The following is a 23,151-nucleotide window of genomic DNA, read 5'->3' as shown; positions in this document are numbered from 1 at the left end:
CTCTACAAGCCAAAATTTTGTACATGTATATATTTATATGCAGCCAATTTAATGTTCGTTTGTCCTTCATATTTCTTGTTAGTACATTAGAGGCTACAATAATCATTTTAAAATTGATATGGGGTGTGGTTTGTTTATCTTAATGAAGCAAAGAATCCAATGGACTTTCAACGTTTTTCAATAATCATTTTGAGGGATGCCCCTTTGGTATAAATCATGTTAGAACTTTAAATGAAATGGGGTTTAACGTCCTACTGTTCTTCTCCAAACTAGCCTAGGCATATGAGGAGAAATTATGCCCAGACAGCGGCACTCCGGCCTACTCTTATATCGAATTCCAACTTTCAAGGGATCTTTTACATGCACGCCAATGTGTACACGGGACCTCGGTTTTTCGTATTATCCGAATGACTAGACAGCTGTTCTTATCAGGCCCTCCATCCTGCATCGCTGATAAGGGGGAACCACGTCGGAAAATCTGGATGAACTTTCTCTTCCAATGCAGGAATCAAACACCTGACCTCCAGACTAGCGAGCCAGCACCTTACCCACTTAGCCAGCGAGATCCCCCCGTTAGAACCTTAAAGGCTGCAATTATTAATCTATCTTTCTGAAATTTACATAGTGGTTGTTTATCCTATTGAAAGAAAGAACCCCATTTCAATAATAAAAAGGCCAGTGTTAGTCTCCTTTATTATAAAATCTTGTTAACACTTTAGAGGTTTGAATTATGATCTAATCTTTTTGAAAGTTTTATAAGTTTTGTTGCTGATATAAGTTAGCTGATGGTGGGCCTTTAACGTTTGTTTTGCGTAAATCTCAAACATAAACCACCGTTTGTGTTATTTTATTAACCATATATATGATTATTACTAATTGTTCATGATATGAAAGATAAAGGGTTTGGAGATGAAGTCTACAGACGCTCAACGATTGTTAGATAATTACTTATACCTACAAAAGCGTTGCTCTTCATAAAGCTGAAAAATGATATGGATAGAATTATCATCCGATTATCACAACCTTCACGATGATCGTTTTTCAGTGTCTGGCAACCGATCTTTGATATCTTTAACTGTAAAATCTGTTATATTGTAGAATGTCCTGGTGGTGCTGTCCAGCCATGTAATGGAAGGGGAGTGTGTAGTGATGGGGAAACAGGAACAGGAGAATGTAAATGTCAGGTAAATCTATCATGTACAATATAGTGATTTGTTTATGCTGGATAACTTTAAATTTTCGTGCACACTTTGTTGAAATTAATTCTTTTTCATGAAAGTGATGATATTTTTTTGCAGACTGGACTATAAATATGACTATATTAGGGGTGTATTACATATGCAAAATATAAATAGTCCGAAGTATACTAATGTCCAAAAGAAAGTATACACACTAAAAATATGACTAAGTTTTATTTAGATTAAAAACATTTGATAAAACATTACTGAGTTTGTCTCTTGCATCCAAACTTAAAATTTCTAAGCAAAATAAAAAAGCGAAACAAATTGACATTGTACCCAAATGCTGCATACGATGGAAAACAACCTTGGTTGATGCAGCACAAAATGTGCAGTGTATACTTTCTTTTGGACTTTAGTAAATACTATATATTAACAAACATTCAGCAAAAGGAATGTTTTCTTTTATCAATGTAATGGATCTTGAATTTCTGTACACATCCAGTATAATGTGTGCTTTTATGAACTTTCATTTTATTTCAGGAAAATTTTAGTGGTATATCTTGTGAGATATGTAGTAACGAAACACTATATGGGGAAACCTGTTCTGGAGGTAATATTTGAATCTGGAGACTAAAGGGGGGTAACCCATTTCGAACACAGCTTATACACACACAGTGGTCTTACATACTCCTCTCTATGTTTACTTGTTAGAATTTTGGTTGTATTGAAATAATATCGCTGTTGAATTTATATTGTTATACTTAATTAATTATTGTTTTTTTACAAAGGGAGAATGAAGTTGTAGTGTTATCCCCCTTTAGTGTACAACAGTACTGTTTATGAAGAATATTGCTGTCATCCAAGTCTGTATTTCTTCACATCTGTTGTACACGATTTCTATTTTAATCATGCCACTTTTCTTTGGGTTATATTGTTGTGAACCCTGACTATCCTCAAGTCCGTCTGTTTGTCCACAATTATTCTCAGTATATAACATTTTAGATTTATTTTTTGGGAAAATCTGTTGGGATTGAGTAACTGGCTCTTTTCCCATCCTATAAATTCTCTACGGGTCAGTGTTTTTTTCAGATGGAATTATTGCTTAAATCACAGCCGACTACTTATCTCTGGTCTTGCCCCCCCCTTCTTCCCTTTCATTGACAGCTGGATGACAAAGCTTCTGGTGGTCATATTGTATTGAAATAAAGAACACCTTTTTCAGTATGTGAATGTGTGAATGGAACCTGTAATGGTGGTATCCAAGGTGATGGCTCCTGTCTCTGTTATTCTGGATTCAGTGGTACACTTTGTGATCAAGGTAATGTTATGTTATCTGGTATACAATAAAAATACATGAAATACCCAATTAAAAATGCATTTTGCAAGAGCTAAATCTGCCTATTGCAGTTCTTTCTTTAGGCTTTAAATGTTATCTCAATTATTGATTAGACATTAATTAACTTATTCAGACCATAATCAACTCTCAATGCCATCATTAGCCTGAAATATTTAATGGATTTGAATACATTTTGTGATGGATATTTTAACGCAAAAATGGATAATCGAGATGTTGTGTATTGTGATACCAACATTAGTAATGATGATTGAGGCTAGCCTAAAATTGAATCGCTAATATCTTGGTTCAGAGTGAAGCAATTTAACTGATATTTTCAGCATATTCTGTTTTCATTATCTAATTTTTAACTATTATAGCGAGAACTGTCAGCTCTTTATCTAATGTTACTTAATGCCCCTTTAATTATAAATTATATTTAATTAATTGATTGAGCTGGCATATGCATCGAACACAACTGTATAACAAAAATATCTCAAGTAAAATGGCATTAGGTACCATATTTAATTAACTATCTTAAAGTGTAAGCTTGTATGTGACCAGGAGAAGGGTCACTTGTCCAACTTCATGGATTTTCTCTGGGTCCTCAAGTTTCTTCCTACTGCTAAAGACCCCTACACAAAAAGCTATTACTCAAAGAGAATTTTACCATTTGTTAATTCTGAATGGGCTAGTTTGTGTCGAGTGAATGTTAAACCCAATATCTCTCTCTCTTTCTTTTAAAGTGTAGCTTTCACCCTATAAAATGAAATGCTATGTTTTATTTTCTATTATATCTAGAGTTAGAAGAATGTAATAATTTCACCTGTCAGAACAATTCACGATGTGTAGAAGTAAATAATACAACTACATGTGTTTGCGATCCTGGTTATGAGAAAACAGTTGAAAATAGCACAGTTTGCACAGGTGAGCTCATTCCCTAATAAGGCAGATATTCACCTTTGTGGGCTATGTCATCATATGGGCCATAGCAACCTGCATGGAACTGAGAAAGAAAATGGTTTCATAATTTTGGTTCCCTTCTATCTTAGATCACATAAAAATCAAACAAATCTTCATTTGGTTTAGTTCAGATTCTTTATCAGGACAAACTATAATGGACTGTTGAGATAAATGTAGAGATTTTCTGTAAGACAGAGAAATTATTGTTATATTAATAGCCTTACGTAACTCTGCAATGGACGATTAAGCCTACTTGGACTATTTGAGAAAAATGCTAGTCTCTGACAATTTACTAATTGCTTTAAGACTTACTTGGTTTATTTCCAGCTATCGATGCTTGTTTGTCCAATCCATGTCATGTTAATTCAGAATGCTATCCAACTGGTCCTGCCAAACATGAGTGTTTATGTAAACCAAATTATTCAGGAGATGGCATCAGTTGTTATCCAATTAATCCCTGTCAGGTTAATTATGGAGGGTGTGTCACAAATTCCTCTGTCTGTCAATATAGATCACCAAATAAGGTACTGTTGAATTCCGTGTTACTTAAAAATGCTGATAATTAAAATGAATTTGTTCAATCTCAAGATGCAATGTCTTTTCAACTATTCTCTTTGAATAAATTGTCAAGAAATGCTGTTTTTAAAGTGTAATTTAGTAATATGTTATTTTAATTCTTTCTGACCATATAGTTATTATCTCAGATATGCTTTAGTGAATAAAACTGGTCAATTCAGGTTGAAAGACTTGTTCAAACCTTTATCCTAGTCCTTCACAAGTGCCTATGACTCCTTTTTAAAGAATTGCGGACCCTTTGTTTAGTTAATTCTGGGACTGCTTCTTTGAAGGATATGTGTTGTAAAATACACTCAACAATTAAATCTAGAAACTGTTATTGTATGAAATATTTTGTTCTTGACATTTTATGTAGTAAATTGTGTGTTTTTATTTATATTTAGAGTGTGTGTGTTTGTTTGCTTGGTTATGAAGGATATCAACCTCACTTGGGATGTCGTCTAATTGATGTCTGTATAAATACATCAGTTGTTTGTCATGACAAGGCTAGCTGTAAAACAACAGGACCAGGAAGATATCAGTAAGTACAAACTAAACTTGCTTGAAAAACGTTGAGGGAATACTCTTTGAAATTTTGCCCAATTATATTTGTAATTCTTCTTCCATAAGTATGCGTCCTCTGGTTTCCTCCGATTGCTAATGGACCTATTTTGTTGTCATTCAACTCGTGTTTTAATAGCCGTATTCTAATTGTTTGCTTGCTTAAAAAACATGTTTCGGAAACATTCATCACCTGATATTGGCTGATTTGTCAAAAGGCAGTCAGCATCCACACTAATTCTTGGATTTACGTGTATTGCTTGTAATCACGATATGTTTTGTTGTTGCAGATGTAGTTGTCCGCCTGGTTATGTAGGAGATGGTAAACAATGTTATACAAATATTATTCAGGTAAATGTTAATATTTCTATGGGATCAGAATGATGTTGCACCTATATTCCAAAAATGTATGGGTGGGGGGTGTTTGTATTTACACTGGCCATTACACTTATTATAATTATCAGTTTTATTATTTCGTGGGATGTTATTGATGATTATATCAGTTATTAAATCAGCAGAAACCCAGGGTTTGATAATTATGGTAGGGTCAAATTGAAATAATTTAAATAGCCTAGAGTATAATAATATATATTCATTTTTTTTTACAGACATTAAGTGAATTGAATGAACGAGATGGAATGCTTAAAAACCAGCTACATATATCCTATCGTTTATTGAAAGCTATGTATAACGAGGCGCTGTCAGAACATGGACCATTTACAATATTTGTACCTTTTGATCGTGGCTATAAATCTATTCTAAAGACAATGGAGGTATTTGATATGTTATTTTTCAGTGTTCTTTTTCTGTCCATTTTGCTGTTGAGGCATGTAAAGTGATTATATATATCAAAATTCATTTTTTCTTCGTTATGCACATTTCAGCTAAAACAGACGATTCGGTTCATACTCTTCCTTTAATTTGACTTTAATTGGTAACTCCTAAAACATAGTTGCGTGTGTTATTATGTAGCCCATATTTATATTGTAATGTATTTTTGTAAATCTGTCCCTACACGCGCTATGATTGGCAGAAACTGTACATTGTCTTATACCACATGGTTACGTCACATGATTTTGGGTATATAATACCTTGCCTTGTGCATTCCTGAGCAGAAAGCCGAACACAGACTAGAAAGTAAGAAGATTCTCCTATAGCCTTTTTAGGAGCGTTACAGAAAGCCTGATAAGGAGAGTTGCAGAGAGCCATTTTAGGAGTGTTATAAAGAGCCCTTTTAATTATAGGGAGCCCTTTTAGGAGAGTGACAGAGAGCTCTTTTAGGGTCGTTAAGATTAGATCTCTGAGGAGCCATAATGACCTCTTTTAGGAGTGTTAAGATTAGAGCTCTGAAGGGAGACCGTTGCTAGGAGTGCGATTTGAGAGCGTGAGATGGAGTTGGCCCGTGTATATTTAGAGTATAATAAAGAGAATTGCTGATTAATCTGGTATTAGACTTTCTGAGCCAGCTGCTTGCTTGGCTACTCCCACACCTCTACAGTAGTGAACTCTCAACAGAACTAATGGATAGATTCGGACCCGCTCTATCCAGAGATCCAGTTCACTACACTTGTTATTTTGTTGCTCACATTTATTTATTTTCAACTGTCCTCCTATTTGTCTTTCCAGTATGGTGATTTGATGAATAATGAAGATTTTAGCCGGCAGATTATCCGTCAACATATTATTATTGGACAATTTTCACTGGAGAAATTATCCAACTATTCTCTATTTTATACGATGGAGGGAAATACAGCAGAATTAAATTTTCGATCGGTATGTCAAATATAAAATCTTATTTTGTCTCAGTTAAGGACAAGAAGTCCAACACTTAGGCCATATATATAAAAAAAAAAATATTTTGGTTCTCAGACAGATTTTTGTTTGAAAAATAAAGAATACGAACAGACTCATTAATTACCAAACATATTTATTGTACTTAGTGTACGAATAAAATTTATTAAATAAAGGTTTTACCCTGGTTACAGGAAGGAGCTCTATAAAAAACTGAATGAATCCAGAAATGCAGCATAGGCACATTTATCAAGTACACATCTGTGATAAATGTTACTGACAATCATACTAATACTGGATAATCATACATTCCTATACAGGATGAGATAAATGTAGTGCCTTGAAATGTGATGTTTATTTGAAGTCATTTAGTCCAGTCCAATAAAGATCCTTTAACAAAATAAAAGCCTCCCTCCCGTATCAGATTTTTGGTAAGGATTATCTGAGAACCAGATTATTAATTTTTGTATGGCCTTATATATTTGAGAATAAAAATTAAAATCCCATATGAAAGTGGAACACTGTTTAAACGTTGTTTCATCGTTTCGGTCTACATTTTCTGAGACACTATTGACAAGACATAATCACACACTTTGTTTATATATATATATATTGAAGAATTGACGTTTATAAAAAAAAATTTTTTAACAGAGACAGGAGATATTTAAGTATCGAATACATGGTAATAGTTCAAAGTCAAAGGTGATGAGTGGAGATATTATAGCATCAAATGGAATAATTCACATCACAAATTCTTTATTAACTTTGGTACCAGAAGTAAAAGGCAATTCATCAGTAAGTATACCTTATAAAACTTTAGTGGAACACAGATGATGTTATAGAAATTTTTATGAATTTATATTTAGGGGCACAAACAACATAACACAAATTAATGATAAATAAATCTTTTTTAACATTTTGAGTATATACCGCCAAAGTGGTCATGATCGACATGTATGTCCAAGTTGGAAACTAAGCCCCAAACAGCATTATTTTTGTTGATTAAGTCTGTCTTAATGCATATTGGGGAAATCATATATAACTTATGAGAATATTTTTGTGTGTAATTTTGTTATTACTTGATCTGTATGTAAGATAGTATGTATGTTTTTTCAGAGATCGATGTTAGATTTGATTAGAACAGAAGGCCGCTATAACAGATTTCAAACTCTTATAACAGTAAGTGACATATTTTAAAAGCTTTATTTCTAGTATAATCCCCTGTCTTATAAAATCTATTATTTACTGTAAATATGATGTGTGCTTATTTAGGTTGCAGGAATGGAAGCTATGTTTGAACAAGAGAATATCACTGTGTTTGCACCAGAAAATGGAGCATGGGATTCGCTGCCTAAAGGTTCTGTAGATTATCTCACTTCTGACTTGGTATGTAATAAAACAATAAACCTATTAAATTAATCTCTGTGTGTCAAGACTTCAAGGATGAAATGTTAACAAAACTCTGATTTATGCGTAGTATAAATGATTTGGATCATATGTTAAACTGATGACGGTAAGAAATAAGTAAAACTATGGCATCCACCTTAAGTTTGTTACGATTTCTGGGATGAAAAGTTAATGCGTAGTTTAAATTTATAAAGCTGATTTCGTTAAGAAATAAGTAAAACTATTTGATCCACCTTAATGACAATCCTGTTTGTTGTAACTTTATGTTATTTTCTAGGGAAAGAAACGTTTGAAGATTATTGTTGAAAATCATATTTTTAAAGGAAGGGTAAGAAAGATATTGTTTAATTGAGAGAAGTCACAATTTAAAAAAAAAAATCAAAAACAGGAAAGCCTGTAAGCAAAGTATTTAAAAATAAAACATTTTTATAACCAATTTCCAAATTACGGTCTAAAAAGGGATTTTTATCCTATAATAGTATATGATACTTTTTGGTATTTGTTTTATAGATTTCCGTAGCTGATTTAATAAATAAAAGAGTTTTACAGTCTATGGCTAATAATGCAGTTAATGTGACGATTACTGATATCGTAAGTGTGCCTTTTGTAAATATGATTAATTTGGTGTGTTCATTTATTTTATAAGATGTATATCTTACTACACACATACCTGTCCATAGATGAAGTCAGTATTGATAAGACAAAATGAGATTTAAAGATGCACTGCAAGGGAATGCTGACAAGTTGAGTTCTGTAAGCGTAAACACCCACATATAAGACATGCTTTTTTCCCCTTAGCAGGTCCCCCCCCCCTCCCGAACTAGTTATGCGTGTTATTCAATGCACAAAATATCAATGTCCTTTTTGAAACATGGCCTGTATGACTGATTTCGGAATTGTATTTCACTGTCAGTTTAACATAAGTATGGCCCATACAATGATCAAAGCTACGAGATTATGCTAAATAAAGTTACCATAATTTATAAAAACATTACTCATGCAGTCATAAATCTAAATTCGAAGATCCATTTGATTAATATGAATTTTGAACATGTGTGAGAAAACTCTATTGCACACTGATTTCAAACATTTAGCATACGTTTGAAAACGACTGTTTATTGAGACAGATATCGTTGCAGTTTTTTAAGTTAATAGTTACAATCAACATGCCAGTGATTAATTAACAACTTACGTTTTGTTAGAAACATCAATGAACTGTATTAGAATTTTTTGTTATCAAACATGTTGGAATTGTTTGAATAAAGTAACTGCCCCTTTCCTCAAACCTTGCAAATGCTCTACAAGTCAGAGTTTTTGAGAGATTTTTAAAAAAAACTTTCTAGGATTGTTTGGCTAGTCCTGAGTAGGAATCCTATTGAAATTCAGACTTCTCCATCAATTTAATGGGTGGTCATTGCCCTTGATCCTGAGGGTGGTCGGATGGCTGAATGGTTAGCGTGTGCGCGCTGTATCATAAAGTCTGTCATTGAGTCGACTAGCATGGTTTCGAATCCCCGGTTGTACGTGGCAAGGAGTAGGGTCGCCTGTCCAACCTCATGGGTTTTCTCCGGGTCATCTGGTTTCCTCCCACTACTAAAGACCCCTACGCGCAAGCGAATTATGTGAATAAAATTAAAAACCATATGTTAGTCCCGAAATGACCTAGTTTGTGTCGAGTGGACGTTAAACCCCATTTCTCTCTCTCTCCTTGATCCTGAATTTTTAAAGCCACACTCCAAAATACTTCTAGTGAATGTAATATTCATTGCCTGGTAAATAGTAGGTTTGTTCTGGAATTTTCAGTCTTTAGTAAAAATTAGTGAGCTGGCTCATGACTTTCAGTGAATATTTAATCGTGTAGATATATTTTATGTATGTACTGGATAATCTGTTTGACAACACAGCAATAGGATATATACAAGGTATAAGTATTGCATTCATGCAGCTTACAATTTGCTGGTTATCTCCCATTAATACACATATATCTTTGTTATATTTTCAGGGTCAGATTCGATTAAATAATGCTGTAAATATATCACAGACTGATATTCCCAGCAAAAATGGTATTTATCATCATATAGAGAGTGTTCTGGTTCCTGATAGTATCAGAGATATTATTCCTAAGAGATGTGATATTAAATCCTACCGAGTAGTTAATGTAAGTAGATAAGTAATGCATGTATAAATGTTAACATGAATATTCATGACCTTTGTATATATGAATAGTAATAAGATGTGTGTGTGTGTGCACAGTCATAGATCTAGTTGTCATGGTAAAGCGAGAACATGTGTATTGTAATGGTCTAATGGAAGTGAGAATAAAATACCATTGAATTTAATATAGTGTGGTCAAATAACAGTAGATAGCAACTGCTTTCCAGGTTGTTATTTGAAAAAAATTCCAAATAGCAACTGTGGAAATAGGTTGCTATCTGACTTACACATCAACACAAACTATAAAGATTATCGCTAGGTATTAGTGCACTTGTGAGTATTAGTTATCTAACATCAACTGCTGCTTATACCTTGTGCATGTGAAACACAAAGCACAATTGGAGGTTAATATCAACCCCTAATGACTATACAGAAGGTTATTAAGGGGAATAGTCACCTAAAGCGGGCTATAATAAACACTGAAAAACACTGGAAAACTACCGGAAAACACCATGTTATACTGAATACCGGAAAACACCAGAAAAACACTAAATACCGAAAAACACCCTAAATAGGTAACCCAGAGAAGGGCTATACTATAAACCGGAAACTAACCCTAACCCTAACCCTAACCCTAACCCGGGCACACAAAGGATCAGGCTCTGGGTCACCTGTTTAGGGTGCCAGTCTCCAGGTTACCTATTTAGGGTATTTTCCGGTATTTAGTGTTTTTCCGCTTTTTTTTTCGGTAATCAGTATAACATGGTGTTTTCCAGTAGTTTTCCAGTGTTTTCCGGTTGTTTTCCAGTGTTTTCCAGTATATAATATTGTTGCCTAAAGCTTAAAACGTCATTAGTTGCTGTAGGAGATATAAACTAAAGGTGTATACATGTATATACTATTAAACAGAGAGAGAAATAGTATTTAACATCCATTCAACCAAAACTAGATCATTTTGCGACTGACATAATGGTACATTTTTATTTCAAAAATTCCCTTGCGTTTTGGGTCTTTAACAGTAGGAGGAAACCAGATCACCCAGAAAAACCCCACAAAGTTGGGCAGGCAACCCTAAGCCTTGTCACGTACAAGCTTGAGATTGAATCCATGTTACTTGACTCAATGAAAGAGAGAAAAATGGGGTTTAACGTCTACTCGACACAAACTAGTTCATTTCGGGACTAACATATTGTTCAATTTTATTTCAATAATTCGTTTGTGTAGGGGTCTTTAGCAGTGGGAGGAAACCAGAGTACCCGGAGAAAACCCACGAAGTAGGATAGGAATCGAAACCTTATGATGCAACATGCATGCGCTAACCATTCGGCCATCCACCCCCCAATTTGACTCAATGACAGAATGATCTAAAGCTCAAACATTAGACCACTTGTCCCACCTCCCCCCATTAAACACAGATAATCTGAATTATACAAAAATATCAACACATGACATTAGACAAAAATAGAATCTAAGGCTATGTATATACATGATTTTATTAATCACTCTAGATAATTCTAAATCAATAGCAAAAAAAATTTCCCTTACCAGGTAGTCAAACATAAGTTATGTCTACTAAATTTTATATCCAGAGTCAATTAATCATCAATTAGATAATTCATTCAAATATCCATGAGGATTTTTACACTAAATATTTCAAGCAATATAGAGTTTAAATGAAATGGCCCTAGCTATTTACCTTTCATTATAACCCAGTGGTTCTGTTTTATCCGTATGTGCCCAGCATGTCCACATGGATTGGTTAATATGAAAGGAAATAGAAGCTTAATTATTGACGCTATTTCCTGTCTAGTGATCCTATTCTGGCCACTGTTAACCAAAACTAAAAATGTTCAACAAGCTAAATTTTGAAACAGAAACTCTGGTGTGACCACATCAAATTGGCCACAGGAGCAGCTTCAAAAAGTCTTCACAATTTGACTACATATAATTTCAAAACTTACTAAACTATAAGTAATAGAACAACTTGCATAATACATAAACAAAATCGATGTTGCAAACATCTGATATCTAGAAAGCTTACCTCTCCAGACATTTGGATTCGAACATCCAGATTTACGGTGGGGGGGGGGGGGGTTAGTGAATTAAGCATGCAAGAAATGGCTGGGTAACTGATGTGTTTTAAATCAGTTAAAATGAACTTGAGAAAAAACAGTAATTATTTAGTGCTACAATGTCGATAAACACTTCCTGTTTCGAATTTACAGAGATATGCAAAAGACATGTTTTTAGATTGTCCATTAGAACCTGTGGCTGTAGATTAACATGCTGTGGGTCTAATGAACTCAAGTCATATGTATTGCATAATAATACCCCTTGATTTTTAAACAGGAAGTGTTTATCTCCTATATTCCGTAGCAGACAGTATCACGGGCTATACTATATACCGAAAAACACTGAAAAACAACCGGAAAACACCGGAAAACTACCGGAAAACACCATGTTATACTGAATACTGGAAAACACACCGGAAAAACACACTAAATACCGGAAAACACACTAAATATGTAACCCGGAGAAGGGCTATACTATAAACCGGAAACTAACCCTAATCCTAATCCTAACCCAGGCACACAGAGGACCAGGCTCCGGGTTACCTATTTAGGGTGCCAGTCTCTGGGGTACCTATTTAGGGTTTTTTCCAGTATTTAGTGTGTTTTCCAGTATTTAGTGTTTTTCCGGTGTTTTCTGGTATTCAGTATAAAATGGTGTTTTCCGAAGTTTTTCGGTGTTTTCCGGTAAATAGTATTGCCGCAGTATCACCTGGGTAATAACCAATCAGTTTAATAGAATTCCATGGAATGAATAAAATAGAAGATGTCAAAGAATGAATTCGGTTGACCAGCTTACATGTTTACATGATTTATATCATCTTTTTTTCCCGGCATGATTCATCCATGGCAGTAGTGCAGGGACTGGCAAGGGACAACACATAGTCGTTCGGATGGTACGAAAAACCGAGGTCCTGTGTACATATTGGCATGCACATGAAAGATCCCATGTCCAGGCAAAATTTCTGTCTTCATTAGCTCAGTTGGAGCAAAACAGTAGGAATTTAAACCCAATTTCATCTTTTCTTTGTTATGAAGTAAATATTGTTTGTATGGTTTTCTGTGCATTTTTAATTTCATTTTATTTACATTATAAACAATTTCTTGCAGGGAATATGTGGTTCATGCTTACGTCTTACAGATTTAAGATGTCCAACAGAATCTGTTTCTTTGGTAATTACTTTTTCGAATATATTATTTTAAAGTATATAACTTTAACTAATGAGACAGGACTATCTGATCTGGAATCAAACATTTGTCCCTGGGCATCAAGTCAGTAGCAAGACTATTAATTGGAACTTATGAAACATCACTGGACAGATCAAACTAGGCATGAACATGTTTATGAATGCCGCATATATTAACATTCATGATCCATATAATTTTGAAATAAAAACTGTATTATACACTTGTTAATAGAATAATTTTAATAATTTATGTAATTTTAAATTATCAGTATATTTATCCTACAATATTTATTACAGAATAAAGTATCGCAGGGTTGTAGGTATTGGGTGAATGTACAGAAACGCTATATACCACTAACAGGTTGCCAACAGTTATGTAACAGAACGTATAGTGTAAGTACTACCAGATCTGTGTTCTACAAATCATCGGATTATCGTCTGTAGAAGATCTGATAATCAGCTGAATATTGGCATTATAACCTTTCCTGTCCTGTTGTAAATTGTAATCATTTGTCTAGGTTTTACCTGATTTGTTTCAGTGTTGTTGTTTTTTTTGCCACACCTGTTTTATCAAGCCTTGAGCTTTATAAAATTGCAACTGTTTAGAAATCAGGATGCTATTGAGTTTATCATGTACTGTCTTCAAACTGGGCATAGTTGTTGCAGTGTATCTCCTATTCAAATTAGAAATTTATGGAGCTTTGATATTTCTGCTATTTATTAATTTTGGATGCAATGAATTGGAGAAATCAAGAAGTCTCACATTTGTACATGGATTGGTTGAGATAGATCTTTATTCTATTTATACATGGATCAATTTGAATCGTTGCATAATAATCCATCTTAAATCAATCAGTTTAGATTAATCAGCATTTTTCCAAATTTTGATTCTTGAGTGTCCTTGCTTATTAGAGGCACTGTTATTCATCAAACATGTGTAGAGGGAGTACCTTTTATTTCAGAATTTGTTAACAAATGTATTTTTGTGGCACCTGCAATGCACCTGTTTTTAGTCTGTTATATATTATTAACACTAATTGTAATTATAGATAAATAAATGTTGCGCTGGTTTTTATGGTCAAGAATGTTTAGAGTGCCCTGGAGGATTTATGAAACCATGTAATGGCAATGGTCGGGTATGTATATTATATAAATATATAAATAACTTATTTTTACTTCACAGTAGTTTCTGTACTTTTTATCTATAAAATAGTAGCCACGGTGATTAAGTGAGTAAGACATTGGCTCGCTAGTTTAGAGGTCGCGTGTTCGATCCTGGTTTTGGCCGAGAAAGTGCATCATGTTTTTTCCGGCGTGGTGTGTAGAACAGAGAGCCTGACAAGGACACCTGTTTAGTCGTCGGATGGGACGAAAACCCAAGGTCACGTGTACACATTGGCGTGCACATAAAAGATCCCTTGGCAGTTGGAATTCGATTTAAGAGTATGTCATAGCGCTGCTGTCTTGGCAAAATTTCTCTCATAGCCCTGTCTTCATTAGCCCAGTCAGAGCAGAACAGTAGGACGTTTTAAACTCCCATTTCATTGTATGTGTGGTATATCATCTAGGTCTATTTTTTATCAGTCTTTTACGTTATTAGCTTTTGTTTACCATGTATTTTATTATATGGTTATGTTATATTTTAATATGTCTTGTTACAAAATAGCTGTTATTATCAAATTTAATGTAATATTTATATAACTTATCATCTTTTATTACACAACATATGGTTATATAATACTCTATAGTTTGTTTTATTAGTGTATGGATGATATTTATGGTAATGGAACATGTGTATGTAATGAAGGATTTACTGGACCAACATGTGAATATTGTACCAAGAAAGATTTCTATGGACCAACATGTTCTCAAAGTAAGATTATCTTTCTTGTTTTAATGTTAAAAGAGAAAAATAGCACTCTCTTAAAATTCAGTGCACACCACTTTTATTTATTACAGGAGATTATAATTTATTAGATCCATGCTTCATTTGGTTTATATTGCAGCTACTAGAGATATGTTATATGGTCTACCAAATATTTAGTTCATGGCCGATTTTTATCACTGGTGGTCTGACTCTGAGATTGTGCAATATTCTCAGTCAGTTATTCTACTGCTTCTGTGTAACTCATTGGTACATTATATGATTTGCTTATAATAGATTACATTTCAATCTCACCAGAAGTGAATTATGTTAGCAGAGGTGCCAGCCTTTAATCCCGAAAAATTAAGCACCACATCTGGGGAGATAATTTGATATGAACCCCCAGAGACAGACCCCTGAGGCCAGTCGAAAGGCCCTCAAATTTGATAAAAGGGCCGATTTAAGAGACCTCAGAGCAAATGCCTCTGTGCTTGTGTCCAGCACAAAGGTCATCAGTCATCCCATCCTTCAGTGCCATTATGCACAGGTCACTTATATGATTAGAGTTCCCATTTGTTTTCTTCTCTTTTGGGAATGTACCGGCACTGAATACAGCGTCTGGATACTTTTTAGCAGTTGTTATGGTGGGTGCATGGCATGCTGATCAACATTTGCAAACGTATACTGTTCTCAAGATTTACTTCAACATACATTATGCAAGAGCTAAATCTGCCTATTGCGGGTCTTTCTTTAGGCCTTAAATGTTATTTTAATTATTAATTAGACATTAGTTAATTTATCCAGACCATAATCAACTCTCGATGTCATTGCTAGCCTGCAATATTAAGTGGATTGGAATACATTTTTTTGAAGAATTTTTAAACATAATTGAGACTTTTATCATACCGACTTTAGTAATGATGATCGAGGCTAGCCTAAAATTCAAAAGCTAATGTCTTGGTTCAAAGTTGAGCAATTTGACAAAAATTTTCAGCATATTTCAATTGTGTTATCTATTATCTGTCAACTCTTTATCTAATCTCCCATGATGCCCCTTTTTACTAACTGTAGCTGGAAGCGTTCCTTTTCCACTCTTGCGCAATAAAATTTTCAAGAGTTATTGTCCAGTCTACTTAAATTTTCTTAGTGAGAATTAAAAAGGAGCAAGGAAAATAACTCTGCTGGAAGTATTTATCAGGTAGAAATTGCTGAAACAACACCGCCATCAAAATCTCATTATTTTTCTCTCAAAATAACTGTTTATGTCTTTAGATTACATTTATGTCTGTAAGTAAATACATGTGACGTTAAAGAGTTATTTTAGAATAGAATATTTTAATTATCTAGAAACCCCAATGACAAACATTTCTTTTATATTATTATGTTTACTACTAAAACTGATTTTTTAATTTGGTTGTGTAATGATTTTGTCTGGTAGGTTCATTGAGAACTGTATCACTGAGTATCCAGGAAGATTCCAATTTTTTTGACAAGTTAATGAGACAATCGTAGGTCTTCCGTGTTATTCATTTAAAATAAATAGATTGTTATTACATCAATAACATAGCTTGCATGTCAAGACAGCAACTCGGACATCTGATCAGTTTTTCTCTTCTTTCTCTAAATGGACATCAATATTGTTATCGTGTCATCTGACTAACATTATTGACCAATCACCAAGATAATGATAAGGTTTAGAGGATCAAGTAATTGGCTTAGACAAGCTTGATTTCAAAGTCATGAGTAATAATTTCAGATCATGACATTAAAATCATGAAAATGTCAGTTTGCGTTTTTTTTCTTGTTTTCGTTGTTCCCAGATATAAAATTATTGAGTTACATTTAGCGATTTAGCAGATTAAAAACACAACAAACATTTATGTGGAATATAATCACTGATTCATTATACATATAGTGTGACAAAGTTAAAAGGACTACTCGTCTTACTACTGGAAATAGTCATTTAGTTTCTGGATAAAGGAATAAAGTATAACACATCTTATGGAAAACAGTTACTATTTTATTGAAAGAATATTCTCTCAAGCTAATGAATAAATTAATAGCTGTTTTCTGGAATCTTCCAAATTTATGAAATTGCAAAAATTCTGAGGCAGAATTGTTAAAATACTGAGAGATTTATGTCATTAATTTCTTCATTTTCGATTTGTTTTTAGCAAAAAGAAAGAGAGAAATGCGGGATTTAAACTAGGTCATTTCGGGACTAACATATGGTTCAATTTTATTTCAATAATTCACTTAAGCGCTTAGAGATCTTAATTAGTAGTGGGAGGAAACCGACGAACTTGGGCAGATAACCCTACTTCTTCTCACATACAAGCTGGTAACCCAAACCATGCCTGTTGACGCAATGACAGAACTTATGATCTACAGCATACACATTAAACCATTAGCAAAATGGGGATTGAAAGGAATATTTGCATAAATAATAGAGACTTCTTGGGGTATTTTATTTCCATATTTTAAAAACATTTTCATTAATTTGTGCATGCTTCTGAGGAAGAATGACACTTACGTTTACCAGTTTTTCAGGTGGCAATATCTTGATAAAAAGACCTCATGGGTTTGTGACCCTATAAGTTTTATTGATTAAGGTTCCTGGTTTGCTGAAATGATCAAAGATAATTGGATAATGATAACAAGCTGATCATTTCGTAAATACTTTGCTTTTATTCAACAATAATTATAACATGATAAGACAACCAGAATACTTTTAACATGGTAACACAACCGGAATACTTAAAACATGATAACAAATTTCAAATACTTAAAACATGATAACAAAACTAGACATAATAACATATGATAATGCAACTATATATATATTTATTTAACATGATAACTAACACCTCCTATACATTTTATCACATATTATATAATACAACAAAACTAGAGCATTTACACCATTGACAGCTATATAATATATATATATCAATACAAGATAACAGAAAGTGGTATATGATATCACAATAACCGGTATATGTATACGTATATAACAGACAAAAGGTACAACAAATACCAATTAGCTTTTTGAACTCATGTAATTTACAAGTTTGAAATGCAATGTACAAACAAACAACAAAATGAAATTGAATATCTTAGAACTACATTTATTGTATATCAAACTAAAATATGACCATGAAAACACTATCACTTCCTATAACGTATCCACACTTCCTAATTTTACAAACCCAGCCTGTGGTCAGTCACATTAAATTTTCATTTAATCTGATCATTATATACATATATACAATTATATTTTAGTCATTTGTTAGAAATATCACACAATGAAATCTAGATAACCATTACTATGACCAATTTGTTATAAATTTTGATCTAGCACAGGGAGCTTTAGTGCTAGTGGGCAGTATTATTTAATTTGACTATATGTAAAGATACATTTTGTAAGAGCTAAATCTGTATATTGCAGGTCTTTTTTTTTTGGCTCCAAATGTTATAAAACTATTATTTAGACATTTATTAACATGACAAACCCATAATCAATTCTTTATACAATCAGATGCGAAAGCCTGCGAGATTTAAAAATGTAACGATACAATGGATAATCGAGCCTTGTTTTCTTTTGTCCAGTTCCATGAAACGATAATAAACAATCTACACTGCATCTTCCAACACTCATAACGTAGCTCAAAATAAAGTAATTTGAATGAAATTTGCAGTGTATAATTCATCTTTATTATCTATTTTTGAACTATAATTATAGCAAGAACGGCCTGCATTTTATCTAAATCTTGCATGATGCATCTTTAAGTTTTTGTTGACAGTAATCCACCAAATGATTTACTGAAAATTTCCACTAAATGTTCATATTCCCATGGTGTGTATATTTAAGTAAGTTGGGTGTTCATGAGTGCAAAATCCACAGCTATGGGGGTCTTTTTGTAAATATTTATTGGCATGTACATGTGTTCTATACATATGTAAATCTATATACACATAATCATTATAATTGAAAAATATCTTTGATAATTTCAAAGATCAAAATATTAACATTACACAATATTATGCAGTTTCATGGAAGAATTTCACCACCTCTTTGATTCAAAATACAAACTATGTACCTACATACATCTATTATGCAATACCTGCCACAATATAAAATATTCGTAGAAAATTTAAATTACTTTTTTTTTTTTACCAATGCTTGCATGTGACTTCTCAGCATCCTGCCACACAATTATACCACTACTACTAGTGTCATAAAAATGTTGAAAGATCTCTTGACGTCCACTAAGAGAGAAGCAGCAAAATATCTTGGTCATCCTCTGAGAGAGTATTACCGGTAGCAAGATTTTGCAGTCTGACTTATTACTGTTACCAAAGACATGAACATTATTATTACACCTGATCTTGATCCCTTACCTGACGTGGTTTCCCCTTGTCAGTGGTGCAGAACGGAGGGTCTGACAAGGACAGCTGTCTAGTCCTTCAGATGAGATGGAAAACCGAGGTCCCATGCATACATTGGAATACACGTAAAAGATCCCTTGGCAGTTGGAATTCGATATAAGAGTAGGCGATAGTGCCGCTGCCCGGGCAAAATTTCCCTCATAGCACACTGTATGGCGTATGCCCGTCTTCATTAGCCTGGTATAGGAGCAGAACAGTAGGACGTTAAACCCCATGTAAATGGCTTCATCATGAACTCTTATATATTAAATCCAAGTTTACTAAATGTCATTGTGCTTGATAACGATAAGAGGATACTTGTCGAAACGTTGTGCTATTAGAATAAAACCAGTGATTGTTTCCCATAAAAATTGTGTTCTGTTATTGTGTACCCCAATCACTAAATGCCACTTAAAGATTACATTAACTATTGTTTATCACATAGATTTTAAGATTTTATTATATACTTCCAAAGGTTTAATAATATGGCCCCTGCCTATCTATCTGACTTTATATTGTTTACATTTCCTCTAAAGTTCATCTGAGAATCATGGAAAGCATAGAAAAACTCCCCCTTGCTAATGGAACCTGTCCCAGGATTGAATCATTATCATTTATTTTCAATAATAATATGCTCAAATTTTAAGGCATAGAAATAGTCAGTTATATGTATCCAAGGGTTTTGCTGTTTCTCATGGAGATGATGATTTTATTATCAGAGAAGAAATAACATAGGACCCAGTACAGACCCTTGTGGTAGACCAGTAACAAATGAGATATTCTTGTCACTTATTCTAATGATATGGTCAATAATATCAAATTACACACTAAGGTCTAGTTAAATGAAAGAAATGAAATGGGGTTTAATGTCCTACTGTTTTGCTCCGAACTGGGCTAATGAAGACGGGCATACGCCATACAGTGTGCTATGAGGGAAATTTTGCCTGGACAGCGGCACTACGGCCAACTGTTATATCGAATTCCAACTGTCAAGGGATCTTTTACGTGCACGCCAATGTGTACACAGAACCTCGGTTTTTTGTCTCATCCGAATGACTAGACAGCTGTCCTTGTCAGGCCCTCCATCCTCAATCCTTGACAAGGGGAAACCATGCCTGAAAATCTGGATGAAAAGGTCTAGTTAAGTTAAGATTGCTATTTCCAAGTCTGTATTATAACAATATTACAGACATTCTACTCGAAACACATTTAATGTAACATTCTTCTCATAATGTAACTTAAATATATAAAGATATAAGTACATGTTACTTAAAACAACATGGCATATCTCTGTCTTCATTAGCAGAAAAGTAGGACGTTAAACCCATTTCATATGCCAGTTTGCATACTAATACTAGTTTTTAGTCATTGAATAGAAACATTTTTTACCCAAATCAAATTATGGTTTAATCATTTTAAAAACTAGATGAATAAATTTAATGTCTACACATTTATATACATATAATTCGGCCAGTTCTGGTTATTTATTCCCACCGTTTATGAAGAACCAGCCTTTTTAATTGTCCATTTGTTCATGATTTTAATTTTAGGCCGCACAAAAGTTCACTATGACAATAAAAGTGTCACTAAAGGACCCATGTTGTCCACAATGCAGAGTGTGTTTAAAATATAAGCATATTTGACATATCACTCTCTGCTTTTCCTTGTTTCTGTTTTCACATGTTCATATATGTCTTTACTAACTTAAACTTACATCACAGTTTCAGCCATGGGCTTTTTATTTCAGCAACAAAACCCCTATTTAAATGTCAAGACATATAGTAGCTCCTGATCAACAGAATCACTTTGAGAAATTTTTGTTTTAAACAAAGTTCGATACCATATCCTAGTTTTCTAGGAGTCTTTTCATAAAGCCAATATGCACCAAGCAAACTCAACAAGTGTACTTGTATGGGAACTTTCCTGGTTTATTTTGGAAATCCAAGAGATTTGATTGATTGTTTCCAGTCTTATTCCCAATGCCATCTTCCACAGTATCCATCATTTGCAAAGTTGAAGAATAATATCAAAATGAAAGTGATATTTTTCATGAAAGTTGAAGTTTTTATTAACAATGAATGAAATGTTTGGATATCTGTATGTTCTGTTTCTTCTGGAAAATCAGATCTTGTTTCCATCTCTTTCAATTCCAGGATCCATGTCCATTATTAGTCAGCAGGTTGTTTCTCTGGTAATAAGATATGAAGGTCGGTGACAATTGTTGTTGCTATTGTGACCATTTCTCTTTGGTAGTTGTTTAGGGACGCAGTACCTCAAGCAAAAGATTCTTTTAAAAGTGTTCCAGAACTTTTCACTGAACCAGCAGTAAATAATAAAATTCAAGGAGGATTTTAATGCAATGAGGATCTGTGTAGCAGTTTTAAACTGTTCAAAAGCTTGAACTGATCCAAAAATATCATCTATGGTAGTCGTGAGACTGAATCTGTTGTAAGCAAATATAGCGTGGTATACAATAAATGGACCCTGGCAGGGAAAGAACGCCAGAATTATTATGATCAACATGATGGTAATCTTCATCTGTTCTTTTGATATTACTGTCTGGACGTTAGAATCAGCAGCCAGATGGTAACGTAGGTAACGACTTGACTTGTGAATCTCAACAATGAGCCGAATATTGAAGATGGTGAGTGCTATGAACGGTAAAATAGCTGTCAAAACCACATCCACAATAAGAACATAGAGGGTATTGTCGTACGCATCAGAGGTCCAGTTCCACATTGCTTCAGTTTCATTGTTGATGGTTACCCAGATAATTCCCACTTCAAAAAAGTTTGGTACTCGACAGACAAAGGACAACACACAAATGGTTGCCAACACACAACGAGCACGATTAATGGTACATATGGACATAGCTTTAAGGGGATAGCAGATGGCAATATACCGTTCAACGGCCAACATAACAGTCACCCAGATAGATGCAAGATGAGAAGAATTCATAAATATATCAACATAATGAGTCAGTATAATGTATTCATCCCGATTGGAAATAATACAACCAAGTATTCTCTCCATCAGCAGTTTGAACGAGAGCAGAAGAAGAAAAAGGAGATCAGCAATAGCAAGTGTTGTCAGATAACAATTTGTCGAAGTGCACATAGTTTTACGCCCAAGCACTATAACAGTCAAGACAATGCCCACAATTCCACCACAAACCACAATAGGTAATATTGTAGATACAAATATATTATCATCAGGCTCCATATGACATTCACCAAATGTTTCATTGGGATTCCAGATATCTGTGTCCGATATGTTGATGTCCATATTTAGAGATGAGTTATGAGATGACACCTGTGACTCTTCAGATACCAGATTCATGATGACACCTGTAACAATAAAAAAATATGAATGAAAACAAATTTACAATATCATTAGAAATAGATTTATTGTCATTAAAGCTAATTGGGAATATACCTGATCTTTCATACAGAGAATACACTATATTGTCTGTAGATAATAAATGTAATATTTGCCAACAATTGTGTTTGGTTTATGAGTCATGATTGTAAGAACATTAAGAATGTTGATTCTACTGAACACTTTAAGAAAACGTTGATAGTCTATTAATGTTATATTGTGTGAAACTCATTTGTTCCCACCTTAATTATTCTGGTAACAAAGCTAATTAATAATCAAG

General features: G+C 33.7%; 2 protein-coding genes across 2 annotated transcripts in view; one reads left to right on the top strand and one right to left on the bottom strand.

The window, feature by feature from the left end:
• Positions 1-23,151, top strand: part of LOC126826678 (stabilin-2) — an 83,752-nt gene that overhangs the window by 1,126 nt on the left and 59,475 nt on the right. Inside the window, exons 2-20 of the mRNA XM_050555672.2 lie at positions 1,099-1,184; positions 1,722-1,791; positions 2,404-2,499; positions 3,316-3,441; positions 3,805-4,001; positions 4,437-4,573; positions 4,884-4,944; positions 5,202-5,366; positions 6,220-6,366; positions 7,036-7,179; positions 7,501-7,563; positions 7,657-7,770; positions 8,069-8,119; positions 8,302-8,382; positions 9,794-9,949; positions 13,125-13,187; positions 13,499-13,594; positions 14,251-14,337; positions 14,963-15,074. Of these exons, the coding sequence (XP_050411629.1) occupies positions 1,099-1,184; positions 1,722-1,791; positions 2,404-2,499; positions 3,316-3,441; positions 3,805-4,001; positions 4,437-4,573; positions 4,884-4,944; positions 5,202-5,366; positions 6,220-6,366; positions 7,036-7,179; positions 7,501-7,563; positions 7,657-7,770; positions 8,069-8,119; positions 8,302-8,382; positions 9,794-9,949; positions 13,125-13,187; positions 13,499-13,594; positions 14,251-14,337; positions 14,963-15,074 (2,052 nt within the window). The remainder of the gene's footprint in view (positions 1-1,098; positions 1,185-1,721; positions 1,792-2,403; positions 2,500-3,315; positions 3,442-3,804; positions 4,002-4,436; positions 4,574-4,883; positions 4,945-5,201; positions 5,367-6,219; positions 6,367-7,035; positions 7,180-7,500; positions 7,564-7,656; positions 7,771-8,068; positions 8,120-8,301; positions 8,383-9,793; positions 9,950-13,124; positions 13,188-13,498; positions 13,595-14,250; positions 14,338-14,962; positions 15,075-23,151) is intronic.
• On the bottom strand, positions 17,793-22,836 carry LOC126826682 (sex peptide receptor-related protein 2-like). Its single transcript, XM_050555675.1, has one exon. It carries the CDS (start codon positions 22,830-22,832, stop codon positions 21,666-21,668), a length of 1,167 nt encoding a protein of 388 aa, XP_050411632.1. The 5' UTR covers positions 22,833-22,836; the 3' UTR covers positions 17,793-21,665.

This window comes from Patella vulgata, chromosome 7 (genome assembly GCF_932274485.2).
Source record: "Patella vulgata chromosome 7, xgPatVulg1.2, whole genome shotgun sequence".
In the NCBI taxonomy this organism is placed as follows: Eukaryota; Metazoa; Mollusca; class Gastropoda; family Patellidae; genus Patella; species Patella vulgata.
The sequence above is the reverse complement of the archived record's forward strand: the minus strand, read 5'-3'. Positions and strand labels throughout refer to the sequence as shown.

Bases quoted from the DNA above. Each gene is read 5' to 3' on its own strand.
- LOC126826682 (XM_050555675.1), bottom strand. From the start codon at position 22,832: ATGAATCTGGTATCTGAAGAGTCACAGGTGTCATCTCATAACTCATCT.